Source organism: Pelophylax lessonae (genome assembly GCF_965119305.1).
Source record: "Pelophylax lessonae genome assembly, chromosome: 4".
Taxonomy (NCBI): domain Eukaryota; kingdom Metazoa; phylum Chordata; class Amphibia; order Anura; family Ranidae; genus Pelophylax; species Pelophylax lessonae.
Window position 1 is genome coordinate 475701793 of NC_138771.1, and position 24420 is coordinate 475726212.

At 42.7% G+C, this 24420-nt stretch overlaps 1 protein-coding gene across 1 annotated transcript in view; it reads left to right on the plus strand.

Annotated features, from left to right (window-relative positions):
• Nucleotides 1-710: 710 nt before the first annotated feature.
• FERRY3 (FERRY endosomal RAB5 effector complex subunit 3) overlaps nt 711-24420 on the plus strand; it is a 107486-nt gene continuing 83776 nt past the window's right edge. The window contains exons 1-4 of the mRNA XM_082256109.1: nt 711-853; nt 13679-13870; nt 16263-16408; nt 23365-23546. Of these exons, the coding sequence (XP_082112235.1) occupies nt 811-853; nt 13679-13870; nt 16263-16408; nt 23365-23546 (563 nt within the window). The 5' untranslated portion in view covers nt 711-810. The remainder of the gene's footprint in view (nt 854-13678; nt 13871-16262; nt 16409-23364; nt 23547-24420) is intronic.

Genomic DNA, 24420 nt, shown 5'->3' on the forward strand with positions numbered 1-24420 from the left:
GTGAGTGAAGTAGCCAGCGAATAACAAGGTAGATTAGTATAAACAGTCATAGTTTCCAAGCCCCCGTTCACATTGACTGCAACTTTGAATTTGTGAGAGTTCAACACTTCATCTGAAACCGCACAATTTCAAAGCCACCACATGTGTGATTTCAGGTGCGACTTGGAAGACATCTGTGCGGCTTCATGCACAGATATCTATGCAAGTTGCACCCGAAATCGCCAAAAGTAGTGCAGAAACGACTTTTTCAAATCAGTGCAGCACCGCAAAGTCGGCATCGCACTGATTTAAACAGTGTAACGGCCGGCAAAAGGGTGCGACTTCTTATGCGATTTGTCCCATCACATCGCATGACAAGTCACTCCAATTTGAATGGGGACTAAAATAGGGCAAATCCTCTGCTTTTATTAAGTATTTGCTGACTTTCCTCTCCTAAAGCCTTAGAATAGCTCTTACAAGAGGAATACTGTATAGGCAGGAAGGAGATTGAATCTGCGAGGTCCCTTCACTCCCCTCTGTGAAGAACAGGCACTAGGACTGAGCAGACACCGGAGCCGACCGACCGAAGAGGAGGGCTGAAGGGGAGGGGGCAGTAGGCGGAGACAGAGCTGTACTCGCACAGCTGTTTCATGACGTACGTAAACCGGAAGTGACGGGCTATAGCAATCTGACAGGGTATAGCAATCTGTCAGAACACCGGAACAGGAAGAGAGGAAAGGGGGAAGAGGTTTCACTGGGAACCGACAGCTGCTGATTGCCAGAGACCGGAGATGGAAGGGCTTCAGGCAAAGGATCCAAGGCAAGGCATTCATGTCTAGCAGCTCCCATCCACTCCATCAGTCTGCGCAGCAAGGTAGCCATTGCCAGTCACAGCAGGGACACCTCATTCTGTTACTCTCCCCAACTGTCAGCTTGTCATGCAGATCTGTTGTCTAAATTTTACACTTGCTCATGCTACAACGATTCAAAATGTTTAACCAATCACAACTGACCAGCCTTATGCCTCGTACACATGATCAGATAATTTGGCGACCTATCATTTGCATTTTGTTGCATGATACTAATATCGAATTCAACAAAGCGTACTAAACGTATGATTTTTTTCGTGCGATTCTGGAAAAGCATTCCTGGTTGTGTAGCTACATATCGGATAGTGCAAAACAAAAACAATGGCAGCCAGGCTTTTTTAGGGTTATTTTCGTGTTTTTGATCATGCGTGGTCTTTGTATATTGAAGCGGACGCATACTGTACTGATTAACCGGTTCCCGACTGCCCGCAGCCTATTTACTGCGGCAGTGTAGCTGTTCTGCGCGAACCGGTGTAGACTTACGTCGGTCGCGTGCCTGCAGCTAGGGGGCGCGCTCCCGCCCCCACTCGGCAGCGGGGACTCCAATGCACAGGGCATGCAGCTCCGATTGCCGCCAGCCACCCGTGATCGCTCCCTGCTGAGAGAGAAGGACGGTCAGCTGTTGTAAACACATCTGACCGTTCTTCTCTCTGGAATGATCACAGAGCCCCTGTGATCCTTCTATATAGGAACACTGGTCTCTATGGTCATTTCACAAGCCACACCCCCCCCACAGTTAGAATCACTCCCCTAGGCTCACATTTAACCCCTTGATCACCCACGCTGTTAACCCCTTCCCTGCCAGTGTCATTATTACAGTAACAGTGCATATTTTTAGCACTGATAACTGTAGTAATGTCACTGGTCCCCCCAAAAGTGTAAAAAATGTCAGTTAGGGGTCCGATCTGTCCGCCGCAATGTCGCAGATCGCCGCCATTACTAGTTAAAAAAAAAAAAAAAAAGTAGACGCAATAACTTTTGCGCAAACCAAAATACGCTTATTGCGATTTTTTTTTTTTTTTTAACCAAGATTATGTAGCAGAAAATAAATTGGCCTAAAATGTTAAAAAAAAATTTTTTTTTTGGTAATGTTATATAGCAAAATGTGAAAATATATTGTTTGTTTTTTTTTTTTTTTCAGAATTGTGGCTCTTTTTTTGTTTATAGTGCAAAAAATAAAAATCGCAGAGGTGATCAAATACCACCAAAAAAAGCTTTATTTGTGGGGGAAAAAAAGGACATCAATTTTATTTAGGTACAGCATCGCACGACCGCGCAATTGTCCGTTAAAGTAACGCAGTGCCAAATCGCAAAATATGGCCTGGTCATTAAGGAGGCAAATCCTTCCGGTCCAGAAGTGGTTAAACGATTGTTGTTCGTTAGGCTGTCGTACGACAAGTTTTTGTGTTTGTCTCTTCAGATTTTGTTGGAAGAAATGTTGTGATTGGCTGTTGAAACCTGTGTATTAACGATCAGATTATTGTGCGATCAATTTGAAAGCGATTTTGTTTTTTTCGTACTATTATCTGATCGTGTGCACAAGTCATAAGGCCCCTTTCACATAATCGGAGCAGTTAGGTCTGCCTGTCTGTTTTTCGGGCCACCCATTCTCCTCTATTGGGAGGTAGGGATGTCAGCGGACATGTGTTCGTTTGACGCCTGGCATCCAATCCTACAAGATCTGTGATACGTTCGTCATCCGTCCAGCGGGTCAGATCAAATTGCACAGGCTGTCCATAGAGGAGAGCAGGACTCTTGACAGGTCCATCTCTGCACAGTGAGTCTGTTATCCACCTGCTCATCGGGCATCAGCGGAGCGATCCACATTGAGCTAGCGGAGTCCATCAAAACAGATCCACCTCATATAAAAGAGGCCTAACAGTTGCAGTTGCTATGCAGATTTTGATAAATTTAACCACTTAACCTTCAGATTTGAAACCACCACTTCCCTCCCCACCCCTTCACAACCAGACCATTTTTGCAATACGGCACTGCATGGCTGTCACAGAATCCCTGCTCTGGCCCCTCCCCTGATTCCTTCTTGACTCCCCCAGCATAGACCCCGCCATATCCCCGCTGTGCAGCGGCCTCCATCACATAGAGCACACAGCCTCTGTGCTGGGTTGCAAGGGAACTGCTCCCCTGCTGAGTCACTATCCTGTCCTCCCCGGCCGGGCATCGGGCAGTCTGTATCTCTGCTGTGCCTGCATGTGGATTCACCACATGCAGGCGTGTCGCCGCACCCCTCCCCTCTTGTCGGTCCTGCAATTCCTGCACTCTGTGTCCTCTGGGAACAATGGCTGCACTCTCTGTGTGGGGGCAGGGCCTGTTGTCAGGACAGCCTGAGGCTAAGCTGCAGGTTGCCCCGAGACAGGAGTGCACTAGCGCTCTGGTATAAAATGCCGGAGTGGGGTCCTGGCACTTGTGTGTTCCTTCTTCTCTCTCTCTCCCCTGGCTGCTGACAGGCTGTGTGTGGTCCTGTGCTGCGGCCAGACTACACGGACCTTCTCCTCCCCAGGACCCACCAAACAGCTGCATGACCCTGCCTAGCTGACCCCACCTATCCATCTTGGGATTCCCCTCCCTGGATGTGCTGCCTTGTGAGTGCCCAAACTCTGCTTCCTTGCTCTGTGCTGAGGACTTAGCCCCTGTGCCCCGGACTTGCCTCTCTGCCTGTGCCCCGGACTTGCCTCTCTGCCTGTGCCCCGGACTTGCCTCTCTGCCTGTGCCCCGGACTTGCCTCTCTGCCTGTGCCCCGGACTCGCCTCTCTGCCTGTGCCCCGGACTCGCCTCTCTGCCTGTGCCCCGGACTCGCCTCTCTGCCTGTGCCCCGGACTCGCCTCTCTGCCTCTGTTCTAGTCCCTGGATTAAGGACTTGGACCCCTGTTGTGCTTTCGGCTGCCCTGAAAACTACTCCTCCGTTGCCGCCCTGTGGACTATCCTCCATTGCTGTGCCTACTGTTTGTTCCCTGGGTTAGCTCTCCTATCGCCTCCCTCCTTGTACCTTGAGTTTCCAAATAAACGCCCGCCAGTTGAGATTTGTTTGATCTGCCTCCATGTGCTTTTTCTCTCTTAGATTGATATTTAACTGACAATTGTGTGGTCATGCAACACTGTAACTAAATAACATGTATATATTTTTTTTCCCACAAACAGAGCTTTCTTTTGGTGGTATTTGATTACCACTGCGTTTTTCATTTTTTTGCCCTATAAACAAAAAAAGACTGAGAATTTTGAAAAAAATATATATTTTTTTACTTTCTGCTAAAAAACATCCAGTAATAAAATGGAAAAAAATCAAACGTCTTCATAAATTTAAGCCAATATGTATTCTGCTACATATTATTTTTGGTAAAAAAAATCCCAATAAGCGTTATATTGACTGGTTTGCACAAAAGTTATAACGTCCACAAACTGTGGTATGTATGCTGGAATATTTATTTTTATACACTAGTAAAGGTGTCAATCAGCGACTTATAGCAGGACTACGATATTGCGGTGGACATTTGGACACTAATTGACACTTTGTGAACAGCTGGGGGGTGCCTTGTAGCAGTAAATCTGCTATAGGGCAGTCCTTAATTGGTCAAGGTCTGCACACCAAGGACCTTGTGACAGAGGGGAAGAGAAGTGGACACTGGTTGCATTGTAGTCAGGGGAAAGGATCAAGGAGCAGGAACAAGAGCAGAGGACGCTGAGGGCTGTCTCTTCAGGGAGTAGGAGGAGAGGATGCCGAGGAGAGGGTGCCAGGAGCCGTGTGATCAGGCTGCAGGAGGAGAAGATGCTGGGGGTAGTGTGATTGTTGGGTGGGGATGGGGAGGACCCAGTTGTCATGATATATATTGATATCAATGACATAGAGGAAGGTGGAGCACCCTAAAAAAAAATTTAGGGGCTATATTTAAAAAAAAAAAAAAAAAAATGACCTCCAAGGTTATATTCTTATAAATAAAAAAAAAAATGCAAAAAAAAAAAAAAAAAAAAAGAGGGTGCAGCGCAAAACAACAAATACAAGAATAAACTGAACCAAATTACTTCAAACAACGCATGTGAATAATATTTTCAATGTAAAAACTAGCTGTGTTTTCAATAAGCCTAAATCAGTAAAAAATATATCTACATATAAACATCAAATATAGGTGATAAACCAGGAAAAATGTCTCAAGATGTACCAGCATTAATCATAGTTGCATTACACATATCAATGCATAGGTAAAGTCCATGAAAAAATAGCAGACAAGTCCATAGGAAAAAACCCTGTGAGATGGGCTAAGAATTGGGGGAAATCCATAATTCAGTGATCCATTTCAGTGTCATCATAGAGATTCCCACCACCATTCATTCTCTGCTCTCACCTGGAAACGTGAACCTATTTGGTAATAATAGGTCAATCGGCGCCTTTCACTGAAGGGTTAATGGAGCAATTTTCACAAGCCCCTGAAAAGCAGGTGCCTCAGCAATGATGCATGAGCTTCTCCCATAGAACAAGGGGCATAACCAGGCTCCTTCACTCAAGACAAAAAGGAAACTCCAAATGAAGTGCACCAAGGAAGCAGTGCACAACTTCAAGAGCTTAAAGTGGTGTTCCAGCCTTTTCTGTGTTTATTAAAAGTGTAGCTGCTGACTTTTAATAAACACATACCTGTCCCAGGATCCAGCGATGCGGCCGCCTGAAGCCTCGCTCCTCTCCGTGGCGCCAGCATCACTAGTGTGGGCACCCGGCTGTGACAGCTTGCGGCTTCAGCCAGGTGTGCATGCGTGAGTCGCGCTGCACGTTCTAAAGATTGCAGGAAGGGAGGGCGAGAGGAGAACTTCCGCTTGAGCCGGCCTAGGTTGCCCGAGTGGAAGTGGGAGTGGGTACCTGTCAAATCTAGGTGCCCACGCCCCCTCAAAAAAATGACATGCCAAATGTAGCATGTCAAGGGGTCAGTAGTACTTAAAGCGCAAGTTCCACTTTTGGGTGGAACTTGGCTTTAATGACAATCAATCACAGGTAGTTTAAAACACCACAAACTCCCACCTCCATACACCAGCTTACCGGTCATGCTCCCTGGGTAGCATGATGATGTCACTATGCTCTGCCCCTTGATGCATTTGCCATGCCCACATGACTGCTTCAGAACGAAAAGAGCGCATAGTGTTCTGAGGGCCTATATAGCTGTTGGAGACCAAAAAGCCATTTTCCCTGAGACCATTAGTCCAAATAGGCAATAAACCTAGTACAATACAAGCTACTGTTCATATTACAGGTGCCATATTTCGAGACAAAAGAAGTGAGGCACCGTTTTCTCTTGGTCTGCAGCATAGTTTATGAGAAAAAATAAAAGTCAGCAAAAGGAAAAACAGTAAAAATAATAAAAACAGCCATACAAGCAGGGGTATGAAGTTGGGTACGTCCTCGCAATCTAAAAGAACCAAGAAAATACGCTTGCTGACTGCAATATATATATATATATATATATATATATATAAATATATGTAGCGGCTTACAAGTGGTTTACCATGATTATGGCTGAAGCTATAACCTCTGTATTTTTTTGAATTTCAGCTGGCAACTGGCTTTGTCATTAAAGTGGTCTGAGTGGCTAATTTGCTGCTGGATTGCTTTCAGGAGCAGCGGAAGGGGTCAACCCCCCCCCTCCTGCTGCTCGATGGTGATTCTCGGGCTTACCGTTTTGCCAGCTCGCCCGAGAAACAATCCAAAGGGTCAAGCAGCTGGCCATAGAGGTTACCAGAGACCAGATCATCTCTGATTGCCTCTATGGTCTTGGACAGAAGTAACCAATTTTTTAATTTTAAACCATAGATCAGTTTTTTTTTTTTTTTCTTTAATCTTTTGCATTTAGAGGTAGAGAAGAGATTTGGGGTCTTATTGACGCCAGATTTCCCCATAAAGAGTACCTGTTGTCCCTTATTTCTTTTACAAGGGATGTTTACATCCCTTGTAATAGGAAAAAAAGTAATAAAGAAAAAAAAAGGGGCAATGAAGAGAAAAAAAATAACTAAATTCAAGCGCCCCCAACCCTCTGTGCTCGCGCGCAGATGCAAACGCATATGTAAGTTGTACATGCAAACGCTGTTCGCACAACACATGCGGTTACGCCACGAGCGTTAGAGTGACAGCAATAATTCTAGTGCTAGACCTCCTCTGTAACTCTAAACAGGTAACCTGTAAATAATTTTAAAACATTGCCTATGGAGATTTTTAGGTATCGTAGTTTGTCGCCATTCCACAAGCGTGCACAATTTTAAAGTGTGTCATGTTAGGTATCTTTTTACTCAGCATAATATCCTCTTTTATACATTACCAAAATTGGGTTATATATTGTTTTTTTTGCATTTATGTTCATTAACCACTTACCGCAAAATGACGTAGGACTACGTCGGCAAACTTTGCGGTGCTATACGGGGATGATGCCTCTAGCTAGAGACACCATCCCGCTACCGTGGTTTACAGCCGATGGTCGGCTTTCCGTCAGTGACGACCGATGCGGCTCGGGAGCCGCTCGATCGTTACCCGGGTGAGCGGGAGGGGACGCCCCCCTCCCGCCGCCTTCCGCGACTTTGCTCGGGGCTCCCGTCCCACCGGGAGCCCTGAGCACCCAGCCGGCATGTCCGCCGGCTGGATGGAGTCCCGATCAAAGCCGGAAACGGCTTCGATCGGGTCTCCGAGGACGTAACCCGGAGGTGGCGTCCATGACGTCACTTCCGGGTTACTCTGCTGCAAAAGGCGGCAGATTTAAAAAACGGCTATATGCAAAAACGCACTTTTCGGCGTTTTGCATACATCAAAGTGTAGTGGAGGGGTCTAGGGTCTTTTAGACCGTCGATCCCTCCATAAAGTGTACCTGTCACTGCCTATTGCTGTCACAAGGGATGTTTACATTGCTTGTGACAGCAATAAAAGTGATCAGATTTATTTTTTATTTTTTTAAAAACCTGTAATAAAGTTAAAAAAAAAAATAAAATAAATAGGAAAAAAAATAAAATGTTAGCAGTCACCGTTAGCTCGCGCACGAAAAAAAACGTATACGGAAGTCGAGCCGCGAATGAAATCGCTATTCAAACCACACATGTGAGGTATCGCCGCGATCGCCAGAGCGTGAGCAATAATTAAGAAAAAAGAGCTACACTCTAACTCTAAACTGGTAACCGTTAAAAAAATTGAAAGCATCGCCTATTGAGATCTCTATTGACCGTAGTTTGTCGCCATCCCATGGGTGTGCGCAATTTTAAACCGTAACATGTTGGGTATCTATTTACTCAGCGTGACATCATCTTTCACAATATACAAAAAAAATGGGCTAACTTTACTGTTTAGTATTTTTTAAATGCAGTGAAATGTGATTTTTCAAAATTTTTCCAAAAAAATTGCGTTTTAAAGACCGCTGCCCAAATACTGCGTGACAAAAAATATTGCAACGATCGACATTTTATTCTCCAGAATCTTTGCGAAAAAAAAAAATATAATGTTTGGGGGTTCTAAGTAGTTTTCTAGGAAAAAAATACTGATTTTAACTTGTAAACAAAAAGTGTCCGAAATAGGGCTGGGGCTTAAGTGGTTAAAGTGTATTTTTTTCCCCAAAAAAATTGGGTTTGAAAGATTGCTTTGCAAATACGGTATGACATTAAATAGTTCAACAATTGCCATTTTTTTTTCTCTAAGGGTCTCCGCTAAAAAAAATAAATATATATATTTAAGTTTTGTGGATTCTAAGCAAGAAATCCTTATTGAAACTTGTAAACAAAAAGTGCCAGAAAAGGCTTGGTCAGCAAGTAGATATATAAACAATCTTGCAATCACTATATATAAAGTAGGATTGAATATTTAAAAAGATGTCCTTACTAGCGACATCTAGTGATAAAAATGGAAAAATGCACCCATCTATTCAAAACAATTATCATTGGATACACAGAAAATTAATATTGAAAACAGAGGAAACCTAAACACATAGGTGCATTAAAAATAAAATTTATAAAATATAATATTAATAAAATAAAGCAATTTAATATTGAATTTAGCATTTGAGTCCTGTGGGGACCAATGTACCAAGTTCAAAGATTCACTTTGATTCCTTTTGGCTCAAAGTACAGACTTTATTTGAACCCCTCCAGTGGGCTTTGTATCTTTTATTTCCCCAAAATGTTAACACTGGGGTCATTTGTATGCTACAAAAGAAAATGTTTGGCGAGTGTTTGATTTTTATTGTACACATGCTCTTAAATGCATTTAGCTAACTTTGTATGACCTACATACTGTAGACCGCAACTTCATTCAATACAATGGACAACTCCTTCTGTCTTCTGAGTAATAGGATCCCTTATAGAGTATTGTTTACCTGTAGTGTATGATTGAAATATTTTTATTCTTCTATTCCTATTTTTTTTGTTTTTATAACAAAATAAGAATGGACACATGCATAATTGAAATAATTAAAACTAGATTTTGTGGGTGGGTCTAAAATATTTTTGGCTATCTGATCCCTAAGGGTAGGTGCTCTTTTGTAAATAAATTAGGGTCTATCAGGGAGGACCTGTTTAACCACTTCTGGACCGGAAGATTTTCCCTCTTAATGACCAGGCCATATTTTGCGATTTGCACTGTTACTTTAACCGCTTTGCAACCAACCGCTACAGATATACTGCTGCAGGCTGGCTCCCACATTCAAATCACCGTACATGTACGGCACTCGCTCTGGGGAGGCTAGGGGTCGAGCGTGCGCTGCCGGCGGCGCACTCCCGCCCCTGCTCGTCATCCGGGAAGCCAGTGCGTATGTCAGGTGGCTCTGATTGTCGCCTGACACTGGCGATCTTTCCCCGCTGACCGAGAAGGAGGGTCGGCTGATGTAAACTCAGCCATCCGCCCTTCTCCCTCGGGTGATGATGGAGACTATGTGATCCTGCTATATAGAATCACATGTCTCTGTGATCATCTAACAAGCCCAACCCCCCCACAGTTAGAATTACTCCCCTAGGCTTACATTTAACCCCTTGATCACCAACAGGGTTAACCCCTTCCCTGCCAATGGCATTATTACAGTAACAGTGCATATTTTTAGCACTGATTACTGTAGTAATGTCACTGGTACCCCCAAAAGTGTCAAATGTCAGTTAGGGGTCTAATCTGTCCGCCACAATGTCGCAGTCCTGCAAAAAATCGCAGATCGCCGCCATTACTAGTAAAAAAAAATAAACGGAAGATTGCTCGGTCCTGCGACTCTGTACCCAAATAAAATTGATGTCTTTTTTCCCCACAAATAGAGCTTTCTTTTGGTGGTATTTGATCACCTTTGCGATTTTTATTTTTTGCGCTATAAACAAAAAAAGAGCGACAATTCTGAAAAAACACAATATTTTTCACTTTCTGCTATATAACATTCCCAAAAAAATTTAAAAATCTAAATTTTTTTAACATTTTAGGCCAATTTTTCTGATACATATTTTTGGTTAAGAAAATCGCAATAAGCGTGGTTTGATTGGTTTGCGCAAAAGTTATCACATCTACTAACTACGGGAAAGATTTATCATTTTTATTATTTTATTATTATTTTTTATTTTTATTTTTTTACTAATAATGGCGGCGATCTGCGTTGTTTTTTTTTTTTTTTTTTTTTTTTTTTTTTTTACCGGACTGCGACATTGCTGCAGACAGATCGGACCCCTAACTGACATTTTTGACACTTTTTGGGGGACCAGTGACATTACTACAGTAATCAGTGCTAAAAATATGCACTGTTACTGTAATAATGACACTGGCAGGGAAGGGGTTAACACTGTGGGTGATCAGTGGGTTAAATGTGAGCCTAGGGGAGTGATTCTAACTGTATGGGGCGGGGCTTATGGAATGACCATAGAGACCTGTGATCCTATTTATAGAAGGATCACAGGAGCTCTGTGATCATTCCAGAGAAAAGAACAGTCAGCTGTGTTTACAACAGCTGACCGTTCTCTCTCAGCAGGGAATGATCGCGGGTGTGAGGTGGCAATCGGAGCCACCTGCCCCGTGCATGTGAGTCCCCGCTGCTGAGTGAAGGCAGGAGCGCGCCGATGACGGTGCATGCTCGCCCCCCAGCTGCCGGTGCGCGTAGGAAGGCCGCCCTGCCGCAGTATATATTCGATGGGCGGTCCGGAACCGGTTAAAATGTTTCTCTGCACATAATATGGGCCAGTGTTTTTTGACTATATTTTACTTTTTTTTCATGTTGGATATTAAAATTCAACACCATGGCAAGGGAGAAGTCTGCATTTTTTTATAATTTTGGTTGTCTTTAATGAGCTCCATTCTCGTTTTTTTTTTTTTTTTTTTAACTTCATATTTATTAACATAGGCATGTACATAAATGCTAGAAGTCTCACTAATAAAATTAAAGAACTGGAGCTTCTGATACCCAAGGAGGATCTAGATTTCCTGGGAGGTACTCCTTGTATCGGAGGACAGGGAGAGTAGAGGAGGAGGAGGGGTGTAGCTGTATATCAAGAAAATGTTCTAGTGAACGTGAGGGACGCCATTGCTAATGGGTAGGTTAAAAGGTGGAACCTTTGTGGATGGAGCTTCAAAGGGAAGAAATAAATGGGAAATTAATAGTGGGGTTATACTACAGGCCCCCTAACTTAAAGGATGAGGAGGAGACAGATCTCCTGTTACAGTTGGGAACGGCAGCTAGGCAGGGCTGTGTTAATCTAATGGGGGACTTCAGTCATCCAGATATCGACTGGGCAGACGGAACTGCTCACTCATTTAAGGCTTGTCAGTTCTTAAATGTCTTACAGGAAAACTTCATGTGTCATTTAGTGGATGCCACAACTTGAAGTAATGCATTGCTAGATCTACTAATTACAATTTAACACAGATCTGATTGCAGATGTAAAAATACGGGACAATTTAGGTAACAGCGATCGCCAAGTAATTACAGTACATTCAGTATAAATCACAGGAGGCATGAGGGTAGTGCAAGAACACTGAAGAGCCAACTTTTCTAAACTTAGCTTAATACCATAATGCCCCGTACACACGTTCCGATAATCGTACGATAAAACTCGCTTTCGACCTGATCGCACGATAATCTGATCGCTAGTACACAGCTTTCGACAGCCGATCACGACAGTTGGTCCAACAAAATCTGAAGGGACAAACAGGAAAACTTCTGTCGTGCTATAGCCCCGCGAACGACAATCGTTTCATCAGTACAGTATGCGTCCGCTTAAAACCGATCAACAAAGACCGTGCATGATCAGAAACGCTAAAATAGCACGGAAAAGCCTGGCTGCCATTGTTTTTGTTTTGCATCATCTGATACGTAGCTAAGCAACCAGGAAGCTTTTCCCGAATCTTACGCCAAAAATCATACGTTTAGTACGCATTGTTGAATTCGATGTTAGTATCATGCAACAAAATGCGAACGATAAGTCGTCCGATTATCTGAACGTGTGTATGGGGCTTAAGACAGTGTTTTTCAAACTTTTTTAAGTCAAGGTACCCTTTAAATTTCTGCACAATCATAGGGCACCACCATTCTAAAATAGAAAGAACTAAACAAATAGTCTTCCACAATGTAGCAGCATCCACAAACATAGAACACCCAACATTAGAGGTGATTTATTCTTACAAAGCAATATACCTTTGCACACAGGTACTGACTAGTATTCAATTGTTTCTCTTCATCATTCAGCTAAGATGACCCCAGTGCTTATGGAGTGGGACAGGAGGGGCAAAAGAGGATGCTGTGCAGGCACCTGACATCCTCTTTATCAACCAATGGCATCATTGGTTGTTAGGATGCCAGTGACTGGCCCTGCACGGTGCCCAAGCCTCTGTTGCTGCACAATGAAAATCTATGCCTTTGTGTAACAAAACGGCAGGCTTGATCCAACCACTGGCTTGTACATCATTTTATAACAATTTGGGGCAATTTTTAGGAACTTTACCAAAGCACCCCTGAGGAACCCTGAAGGCACCCTGGTTGAAAAAGTCTTCTATAAGATATTAGATGGGCTAAAATTCTGGAAACCATGAACACTGAGGACAAATGGGAATGCTTGAAGAACATATTAACCACTTCCTGCCAAATCGCATACCTGTTTGTCATTTGGCTTCAAGTAGTTGGACCGGAGTGATGCCTGCCCTCCCCACCAACCTATACTCATGTTTTTAATGCACCCTTGTTGCTCCTTCCTCCCGATGTCTGCTGGTGTCAGGTGTGGTGTCAGGAGTGGTGACCAAAGTGGTGGATACTTGCTTCCACCCACTTAGAAGTACCACTTTTTTTGCAGTCGCAGCCACTGAGGCTCCGTTCACATGTGGGCGTTTTGGGGGCGTTTTTCTGCTCTAGGATCAGCTCTCAAAATGCCCAACAAGACAAATCCTATTCATTTTAATGGCCCCTGTTCACATCTGAGCGTTTTGACGCTGTGAGCAAAACGCCCAACGCTCAAAAAGTACATGAGCTTCTTTTTGGGCAGATTACAGGCGTTTTCCATTGGTCTCTATTCAATCTAAAAACGCCTGCACAAAAAACGCCTGCAAAAACGCCCATAAAAACACCTGTAATAGCAACGCCAAGATGTGAACGTAGCCTGAAGGAGTGTCGGGGGAGCACAGTAAATAAGTATAAGGTGGTTGGAGGTCCAGTGACAACCGTAAAAGCGGGGACACAGACAGCAATAAAACCTGACAGGGGCTCTAATCTTTTACTAGTCTGTTCAAAACTGAAAAGAAATGGTGTAGCTGGAGACACAATTTAAATGTGAGTACCAGATGGTCCTTCATTGTGTTTGTGTGTCATGTATATGTTGAACCTTTTTTGAGCTTTGTGTGTTATTTTCTTTTCTAGCTTATGAATGCAAGATGAAGCCTGGAAAAGGAAAAGCTAGTTACACAGAGAGGGACTTTATATACAAGTTCAATGCTGGGTCTCAGAGCTTCGTCCTGACTGTGCCCCTCCAGTTCCCGGTTCAGGAGAATCTGGATCACTTACATGGAAGATTAATGCTGCTGCATGATTTGCCCTGTTTTATTGAGCAAGGTATGTAGTCTGTGTCAGGGAGGCAAGCTCTCCTATTAACTCCAGTCTGGACAAGATTCTTCTTCACTTTGATTAGTCAAGTACAGACAGGGGGCAGATTTTACAGTTTGTTGTGCAGAGAACAGGAGCTGAGCTGTCTCTACTGCGGGGCAGAGGGGGGTGCTATTGGATAGAAAGAAAGGTGTGAACGATCCTCTATCTTTGTGTTTTTTTTCTGTTTGTTGTGTACATTTTCTAAACCTTTTAGTTTTTATGACATACCTTATTTTAAACCTAAGCAAGCCATATATTGCAGGAAAGAAAATCTCTTGATTCCTTTATCAGCACTTTCAGTGCTGTTGGGTAATCCCTCCCGCAGTGCTATTGTGTTCTGCCTTTGAGGAGTCTTCTCTGCCGGCAGGCAATGATCACTACTGGTGGCTATAACCGCTGGCAGTAATCGTATGTAAAAAATCACACAGGCTGGTAATACGGAGGTTGACCAATGGATCGACTTCAGTACATCCAGCCTGCCTATAGATGGATCAAATCTTGCTCGGTTCAGCAGTGATTAAATCTATCTTTGGCCGGCTTTAGTGATGTCATCACTGGATCTCTGTTCTTATCTATTCAATGCAGACAGATCATGGTCAGCAGGATGCTGTACATTGCTTTATGAAAACATCACAGCACCCAGTTTCAGTACTCCTCACCCCCTGGCATTGCAAATCTGAAAATGCCTTGATGGGTGGATGTCAGTCTGAAGGAGTATGTTCCCAGGCAGACTACATTTGCAGGCACACAGCCCAGCTAACACTCAAATGTGATACTGAGCCTCCATGATTGAAAAAAAGTGAAATCCAGTGATTGAAAGGGCCAGGAATTGTCAGGCTTGTGGGGGGGGGGGGGGGGGGAGAACTGAATGATTCTGGACGTCCTCTTTCTCTTTCTGACTGCAGTGTAAGCAATTTCAACACAGCAGAGGAGCCTGTACAACTGTGCAAGACTGAAGGGAAGGCTGGATTTCAGCTTTAAAGCGGAGTTCCGGGCACAAAATCGGTATTTTTTTTTTTTTTTTTGTGCCCCTCCGCTAGCTACACATAACCTGAAAAGGAATTGGATAGTTATTTATTTTTTTTTTTTTGTACACTCACCTTGTAATCGAAGATCGTAAATACTCACCTCAGGGTACTTTCTCCTCCAGCGCCACGGCTCACCCCGTCACTTCCTGCCTCGCGATGATTCCTGGGAGCTGAACGTCATCGCTCCCAGGAATCAATGCGACGGCACCGGCCCCGCACGTCACTTCCGGGCGACGCCGCATTCCCCTGCTAAACAGCTTCTGCGCCGCACCGAAAGTGACGAGAGGGGCCGGTGCGGCGCATTCTGGGAGAAGACGCGGAAGAAGACACCGAAGAGGACCGCGCCGGCTTCAGCTGCCCACAAGAGAGATGGAAACGCTGTGGAAGAAATTTTCAAAGTAAGTATTTCTTCTTGCAGGTAAGTGCGAACTGGGACAGATCAGAGGCTAGCCATTGTGGAATGTGCTAGCCCTGACTGTCCCGGGGGTATGTTCATCAAAAAATGAGATCTGTGCCCAGAACTCCGCTTTAAGATGTATCTAAAACACAATTTGAATATATTGGAGCTTACCAGTCAATAAATGAAATGTGATAGGAGGCAAATGGATAGATCCTCAGGCAAGAACCACCCCACATTCAATGATACTCAAGGTTTTCCTTAAAATTTTAAGAGATACCCTCTCACTTCCCGTTGTGTTTCTCAAGGGAAGTCACTCCAATAAGACACAGATATAAAAAAAAAGAAGAAAAATAAAATCTGACAAGGGTTTTAAGTATTCCTTCCTCTAAAATGAAAAGAAATGGCATTTGATGTACTTTAAGGTTACCTTCGCATGGGCGTAAAACATAGCTGGAAAAATGTTACTGATAGGCAATGAACAAATGTTCCTATATAAATTGATCTGTTTTTTAGTGAGTAAAAATTGTCCTGTTCTTTTTTTCAATGGTATGTGTAAACAAATACTTTGAATTTTTGGATTCTGTGGTACGGTACATTCAGTAATGCATGTTTATGCACCTGTGTGATTGGCTCCATTAAAAACAATGCAACTATGTTCAGATCCATAAATAAAAAATGCTTGTAAATGCGTTTTTTTTTTTTATTTTTTACTGCCGTGTGATTGAGGCCCAAAGCTTTAGTTTAGTTAAATTATTTTTTTTGGAGGGCTGGGTAGGAAGAATGCCCAACTGACTGAACTAAAAATGTGCTCATGTTTACTTCATAAGGTTTTCATAACCTGCGCAACTGCTGCCTTTCACTCCTGGATAAAGAATCTTTCTCAAATTAACACCTCTGAGAAACTCAAGTGCGTTTCTTTTTCTAATGACAGATCTAAAAAAATCCCTCTGTCACTTTGTGGAAGAGGAAACCATTAAAGACTTTGACGGAGAAGCAGAGCAGGCCCTGGAGGCTGTGAGGTCAGGTGAGGTGGATGCTGGGACATTGGCCAACGCCTGGATGAAATCCTATACAGAGGTGAGAGAGAACAGAGGCTGTATATAGCGCAAAGGCGAGAATAGTTGCCGGTCTTGCATCTCTTTCACAGCTAGGTTTTTTTTTTGTATAGTATGCTGGTTTCCTAGACACAACACAGTCAACCATTTCAGGACACTCCTGAGAAAATAGAGGTGCCATTGACATAATTCACAATACTGGCACCATGTTGTAGTTTGAAAAACAATTATTGATATGGAAAATGAGATGGATAAATGCACTTTGGTTTGGTCTACACTATATGGACAAATGTTTGTGGACACCAGATAATCAGACCTATATGAGCTTGTTGAACATCCCATTCCAAAACCATGGGCATGGAATTGGCCTCGCTTTGCAACTATAACAGCCTCCAGTCTTCTGGTTCAAGATTTTGGAATGTGTCTGTGGGATTTTTTTTTTTTTTGTCCATTCAGGCAAAAGAACATTTGTGAAGTTGGGAACTGATGTTGGCTAAGCAAACCTGGCCAATCAGTGTTCCAATTCTCAAAGGTGTTTAATAAGGTTGATGTTATGTCATTATGATGCTGGCTATGTGCACAGATGTATAGTCATGTTGGAACAGAAAGGTGCCTTCCCCAAATTTTTACTACAAGGTTGGAAGTGCGCAATTGCCTATAATATCTTTGTATGCTGTAGTATTAACTGTACTCTTCGCTAGAAACAATAATTTGGAGGGGTGTCTTCTTTTTCCATATATGTATTTTCCATGTATTTGATTCCACATTATATTAAAGCATTCTATTTTTGATCAGAAACCCTTTGCAGAGTTAGAGGTGCTTTAGAATCCACCCAGATCAATATATCCTACACAGTATTGTCAGGAAAAAAGATCAAGCCAAAGTGCCAGTTATGACCACTAGGTGGCAAAATGGATTTATATTGCAATTATACCTGTATATTGTAACTATAAAACGTAATTAAATTTTGATTGTATATTTAAAAGGTTTACCTTATGCTCTCGAAGCCTGCGTTTAGCACCCCTCCAATGCCTGGTCATGTGACTAGGTTATCTCGGACAATAAGGGGGGGGGGGGGGAATCACTGTTCAGGAAGAGTTGTTGGCTGACTAGCTCTGCTAGAATATCAGTCCCTTTTGCCCCATCAAGACAAGGTCTGGTGTAATTTAGGCCCAACTCTGCAAATTACTGCAAGGGTTAAATGCTTAACTTTAGGGGATCAGAAACAGGCTGCAAGGCCCCTTCACACCTGTGCAGTTTTGGATAATTTTAGGTGCAAAAAAATGTACAAGCTGCTTCTTTTGTCATGGCATTGACCTTGATGAGTTTTCATCAAAATGCACAATATATAGAGTTCAGGAGTAATGCATGTGAATCAGACCAGATCAGCAGACTGTCTCTTCCATGTTGAGCCTCATGATGATACACATGCACCATGCTACATCATGGGGGCGGCAGTACAACTGCAAAAACTGTGAATAGACTGTCGGGTCGTTGATGATGCAGCACATGCATTGCAAAGTACCCTGTAGTCTTATGGGACTCGTTGTGGGTATCTCAGGAGGCATAAGTCATTCTGGCCTGGGCCAGAAATAAGCAACTGTGGGGAAAGACATCCTCACAAAAGGCCATATATAAGGATATACAGGAATCATCATCCCTATACAGTATATACTGTATAACTGGTATAAACAGTCACAGATAATCCTAGTGTGGAAAAAATATATATATAAATATATGCATCACTAATATGAAGGATTATTTAATAAGTCAACAGCTGAAAAGCAGCATCAAAAGATGTCAATTTAAATATAAAACGCCATATATAGTCAGGTCCATAAATATTGGGACATTGACACAATCTTTTTGGCTCTATACACCACCACAATGTATTTGAAATGAAACAAACATAATGTGCTTTAACTGCAGACTTTCAGCTTTAATTTGAGGGTATTTACATTAAAAATCAGGTGAAAGGTGTTGGAATTACAACAGTTTGTATATGTGCCTCCCACTTTTTAAGGGACCAAAAGTAATGGGACAGATTAACAATCATAAATCAAACTTTCACTTTTTAATACTTGGTTGCAAATCCTTTACAGTCAATTACAGCCTGAAGTCTGGAACGCATAGACATCACCAGACGCTGGATTTCATCCCTGGTGATGCTCTGCCAGGCCTCTAATGCAACTGTTTTCAGTTCCTACTTGTTCTTGGGGCATTTTCCCTTCAGTTTTGTCTTCAGCAAGTGAAATGCATGCTCAATCGGATTCAGATCAGGTGACTGACTTGGCCATTGCATAACATTCCACTTCTTTCCCTTAAAAACTCGTTGGTTGCTTTTGCAGTATGCTTTGGGTCATTGTCCATCTGCACTGTGAAGCGCCGTCCAATGAATTCTGAAGCATTTGGCTGACTATGAGCAGATAATATTGCCCGAAACACTTCAGAATTCATCCCGCTGCTTTTGTCAGAAGTCACATCATCAATAAATGCAAGAGAACTAGTTCCATTGGCAGCCATACATGCCCACGCCATGACACTACCACCACCATATTTCACTGATGAGGTGGTATGCTTTGGATCATGAGCAGTTCCTTTCCTTCTCCATACTCTTCTCTTCCCATCACTCTGGTACAAGTTGATCTTGGTCTCATCTGTCCATAGGACGTTGTTCCAGAACTGTGAAGGCTTTTCTAGATGTTGTTCGGCAAACTCTAATCTGGCCTTCCTGTTTTTGAGGCTCACCAATGGTTTACATCTTGTGGTGAACCCTCTGTATTCCCTCTGGTGAAGTCTTCTCTTGATTATTGACTTTGACACACATACACCTACCTCCTGGAGAGTGTTCTTGATCTGGCCAACTGTTGTGAAGGGTGTTTTCTTCACCAGGGAAAGAATTCTTTGGTCATCCACCACAGTTGTTTTCCGGTGGTCTTCCAGGTCTTTTGGTGTTGCTGAGCTCACCGGTGCGTTCTTTCTTTTTAAGGATGTTCCAAACAGTTGATTTGGCCACACCTAATGTTTTTGCTATCTCTCTGATGGGTTTGTTTTGTTTTTTCAGCCTAATGATGGCTTGCTTCACTGACAGTGACAGCTCTTTGGATCTCATATTGAGAGTTGACAGCAACAGATTCCAAATGCAAATAGCACACTTGAAATGAACTCTGGACCTTTTATCTGCTCCTTGTAAATGGGATAATGAGGGAATAACACACACCTGGCCATGGAACAGCTGAGCAGCCAATTGTCCCATTACTTTTGGTCCCTTAAAAAGTGGAAGGCACATATACAAACTGTTGTAATTCCTACACCTTTCACCTGATTTGGATGCAAATACCCTCAAATTAAAGCTGAAAGTCTGCAGTTAAAGCACATCTTGTTTGTTTCATTTCAAATCCATTGTGGTGGTGTATAGAGCCAAAAAGATTAGAATTGTTTCGATGTCCCAATATTTATGGACCTGACTGTATATACTTGTTGAGAGTCACCTTAACAAGAGTGCACCTCATGTAACAAAAAAAAAGAGTAAAGCTGGCAACGAACCCGATTGGAGCAATCACTCCAGATGGAGGTAGTCTGCCTGGATAAAATGATCCTTTTAGAATAGTAACAACAAACTTCCAAAGGCACATATAGGTAGAATGAACTGCTGGAATGAAAGCCACAAACAGGGAAACAAAAAAAAAACCAACACAAGAGGGTGCCTCCATCTATGTGTAACAATGTAATTAAAAAGTATAAAAGACAATAAAAAAGCACTCCTTAAAAGCGGATCAAGGGTTTTCAAAAACCCATATAGGACTATGGTTTTATAAAGGGGCCCTCCTGTCTGCCCTGAAACATATAGCCACATCCCCTTCACATGCTGTCATCATCACTCAGCTGAGAAAGGTGCTGTTTGGAGCTGCAGCCATCTTGCTACTTCTGGAAGCTGTTGCTTTTGTTGCAGCCTGAAGCCTGACAGCTGTACTTCCATCAAGAACTCTGCTACAACTAGCCACATGCCTACAGAGCTCTGCAGCCTCATGGCGATTGAGGTTTAAATGGGTTTTTGACAAGCCGTGGTCCACTTTTAACGAGTGAGTGCATTTTTATTGTCTTATACTTTTTGTTTCAATAAATCACTCCACCTAGATGGAGGCGCCCTCTTGTGTTTGTTTCTTTTATATGTGCATTAGGATCTCAAGACCTAATTTGAGAGGACCTGCATCCACTATACCTGGTGTTCCCTACCACCTCCTAGCCATGTTAAATGATGGTTAGGTTTTTGTGAGCGGAATAGCTTATTCATTTTCTTTGGTAATAAAACAGTGAAATGTTTAAATATCCCTAGAATAATAATCACCCAGGCAATATAGCACAAATTGGTCACCAAAAAATAAACGTAAGCTCTATTATTATGCTGTCGTCAAACATACCAAAACTGGCTTCCTGGCGTGTTATCAAAACATGTCTGGTCCATCAGTAATGGTGGCTTTGGCACATGTGCTAAGAATGGCATGCCTTCTAAAAAAGCAGGAGGAGGAGAATTCTACCCTGCCTCTGGTCCCCCACGCTTTGCCAAGAACCACCAATCAAAAGCAGAATGATGGGTAGAAGTTCCCGCATACGTCTGATGCAGTTCCTGCGGAGAGCTGGAAGTGACGTCAAGACTCCCCAAAAGTCTGTCCCGCCGCCATCAATTATTGATGTTGGATGAAAAGACCGGGTTTACAGTCTGCATTCCAATTCATTCCAAAGATGTTCAGTAGGGTTGAAGTTAGGGCTCTGTGAAGGTCACTCCAATTTGTTCACACCAAACTCTCGACATTTTGGGGTTGATTTACTAAAGGCAAATAGACTGTGCACTTTTGCAATTGCAGTTGCAATCTACAAGTGCAGTTGCTCCAGAGCTTAATAAATGAGAGAGGGCTCTGCCGACTTCCATCATCCAATCATGTGCAAGCATAAATGCTGTTTTTTATTTTCCTTGCATGTGATTGGGTATTTTATTGTAAAGTAAAGGTTTACCTAATTTACTAAGCTCTGGATCACCTGCACTTGCAGAGTGTAACTAGACTTGCAAAAGTGCAGTCTATTTGCCCTTGGTCTTTACGGAGATGACTACACAGGAGCACAGTCATGCTGGAACAAAAAAGGACCTTTGCTAAACTTACCACAAGGTTAGAAGTGATCAACAGTCTAAAAGGTCTTTGTATGCTGTAGTATTATCAGTCAATCATTTGCAGGGTAGCCCATCCTAACTTTGGTCATATAGGTACAGTGCTTTGCGAAAGTATTCGGCCCCCTTGAACTTTGCGACCTTTTGTCACATTTCAGGCTTCAAACATAAAGATCTAAAACTGTAATTTTTTGTGAAGAATCAACAAGTGGGACACAATCATGAAGTGGATCGAAATTTATTGGATATTTCAAACTTTTTTAACAAATAAAAAACTGAAAAATTGGGCGTGCAAAATTATTCAGCCCCCTTAAGTTAATACTTTGTAGCGCCACCTTTTGCTGCGATTACAGCTGTAAGTCGCTTGGGGTATGTCACTATCAGTTTTGCACATCGAGAGACTGAAATTTTTGCCCATTCCCCCTGGCAAAACAGCTCGAGCTCAGTGAGGTTGGATGGAGAGCATTTGTGAACAGCAGTTTTCAGTTCTTTCCACAGATTCTCGATTGGATTCAGGTCTGGACTTTGACTTGGCCATTCTTACACCTGGATATGTTTATTTGTGAACCATTCCATTGTAGATTTTGCTTTATGTTTTGGATCATTGTCTTGTTGGAAGACAAATCTCCGTCCCAGTCTCAGGTCTTTTGCAGACTCCATCGGGTTTTTTTCCAGAATGGTCCTGTATTTGGCTCCATCCATCTTCCCATCAATTTTAACCATCTTCCCTGTCCCTGCTGAAGAAAAGCAGGCCCAAACCATGATGCTGCCACCACCATGTTTGACAGTGGGGATGGTGTGTTCAGGGTGATGAGCTGTGTTGCTTTTACGCCAAACATAACGTTTTGCATTGTTGCCAAAAAGTTAGATTTTGGTTTCATCTGACCAGAGCATCTTCTTCCACATGTTTGGTGTGTCTCCCAGGTGGCTTGTGGCAAACTTTAAACGACACTTTTTATGGATATCTTTAAGAAATGGCTTTCTTCTTGCCACTCTTCCATAAAGGCCAGATTTGTGCAGTATACGACTGATTGTTGTCCTATGGACAGAGTCTCCCACCTCAGCTGTAGATCTCTGCAGTTCATCCAGAGTGATCATGGGCCTCTTGGCTGCATCTCTGATCAGTCTTCTCCTTGTATGAGCTGAAAGTTTAGAGGGACGGCTAGGTCTTCGTAGATTTGCAGTGGTCTGATACTCCTTCCATTTCAATATTATCGCTTGCACAGTGCTCCTTGGGATGTTTAAAGCTTGGGAAATCTTTTTGTATCCAAATCCGGCTTTAAACTTCTCCACAACAGTATCTCGGACCTGCCTGGTGTGTTCCTTGTTCTTCATGATGCTCTCTGCGCTTTAAACGGACCTCTGAGACTATCACAGAGCAGGTGCATTTATACGGAGACTTTATTACACACAGGTGGATTCTATTTATCATCATTAGTCATTTAGGTCAACATTGGATCATTCAGAGATCCTCCCTGAACTTCTGGAGAGAGTTTGCTGCACTGAAAGTAAAGGGGCTGAATCATTTTGCACGCCCAATTTTTCAGTTTTTTATTTGTTAACAAAGTTTGAAATATCCAATAAATTTTGTTCCACTTCATGATTGTGTCCCACTTGTTGTTGATTCTTCACAAAAAAGTACAGTTTTATATCTTTATGTTTGAAGCCTGAAATGTGGCAAAAGGTCGCAAAGTTCAAGGGTGCAGAATACTTTTGCAAGGCACTGTAGGTTTAATAGCCAGGTGTCTACAAAGCTTTTGACTATACATTGAATATCTTGAGTTGAAAAATGTCTCTCCCTTCCCCTGCTGTAGACAACACTGGAACATTCCCGTCCGGAAGAGCCTAACAGGGATGAAGACTTTGCTGATATTTATCATGATCTCATCCATTCCCCGGCTTCAGAGACTCTGCTCAACCTTGAGCACAATTACTTTGTCAGCATTTCTGAGCTGCTGGGGGAAAGAGATGTGGAGCTAAAGAAACTACGAGAACGGTACTTTATTTTTACAGTCTCAACCAATGTTGCTGTATTGGATTATCAGATTCCCAAATCAGTAATATGTTTTATTTCTTTTTTTGATATATAAAATATACAGCGGGGAAAATAATTATTTCATCCCCTTCAGATTTTGTAAGTTTGCCCACTTAGGCTGCATTCACACTTGAGCGTAGCGGTTTTTACCGCGATTTTTACCGCGATTTTTACCGCGATTTTTACCGCGATTTTACCGCGATTTTTTCAGGCGTTTTTCATTGACATCTATCAAAAACGCTGGTAATCAGCCCAAAAAGAAGCTCATGTACTTTTTTCAGCTCCAGGCGTTTTGCAAAACGCTCAGATGTGAACAGGGGCCATTTAAATGAATGGGGTTTTACTTGTTGGGCGTTTTGGAAGCGTTTCTTTTGAGCGTTTTTGGAGCTGAAAACGCCCAGGTGTGAATGGAGCCTTACAAAGAAATGATGGTGTATCATTTTATCATAGGTGTATTTTAAATGATAGAGACAGAATATCAACCAAAAATCCGGAAAAAACACATGATACAAATGTTATAAATTGAGTTGCAGTTCAGTGAGTAAAATAACTATTTGATCCCCTACCATCCAACAAGAATTGTTGCTCCCACAGACTGGCTATAGTATGTGCTCATGTGGTACACAGATTAGTCCTGTCAATTTTAAGAAGGTGCTCCCAACGACAACCCATTATGTGTATAAAAGACACCTGTCCACAGAATCTCTTTACTTCCATTCATACCCACCATCATGTGCAAGACCAAAAGAGCTGTCAAAGGATGTCAAGGACAAGGTTGTAGATCTGCACAAGGCTGGAATGGGCTACAAGACCATCGGCAAGAAGCTTGGTTAGA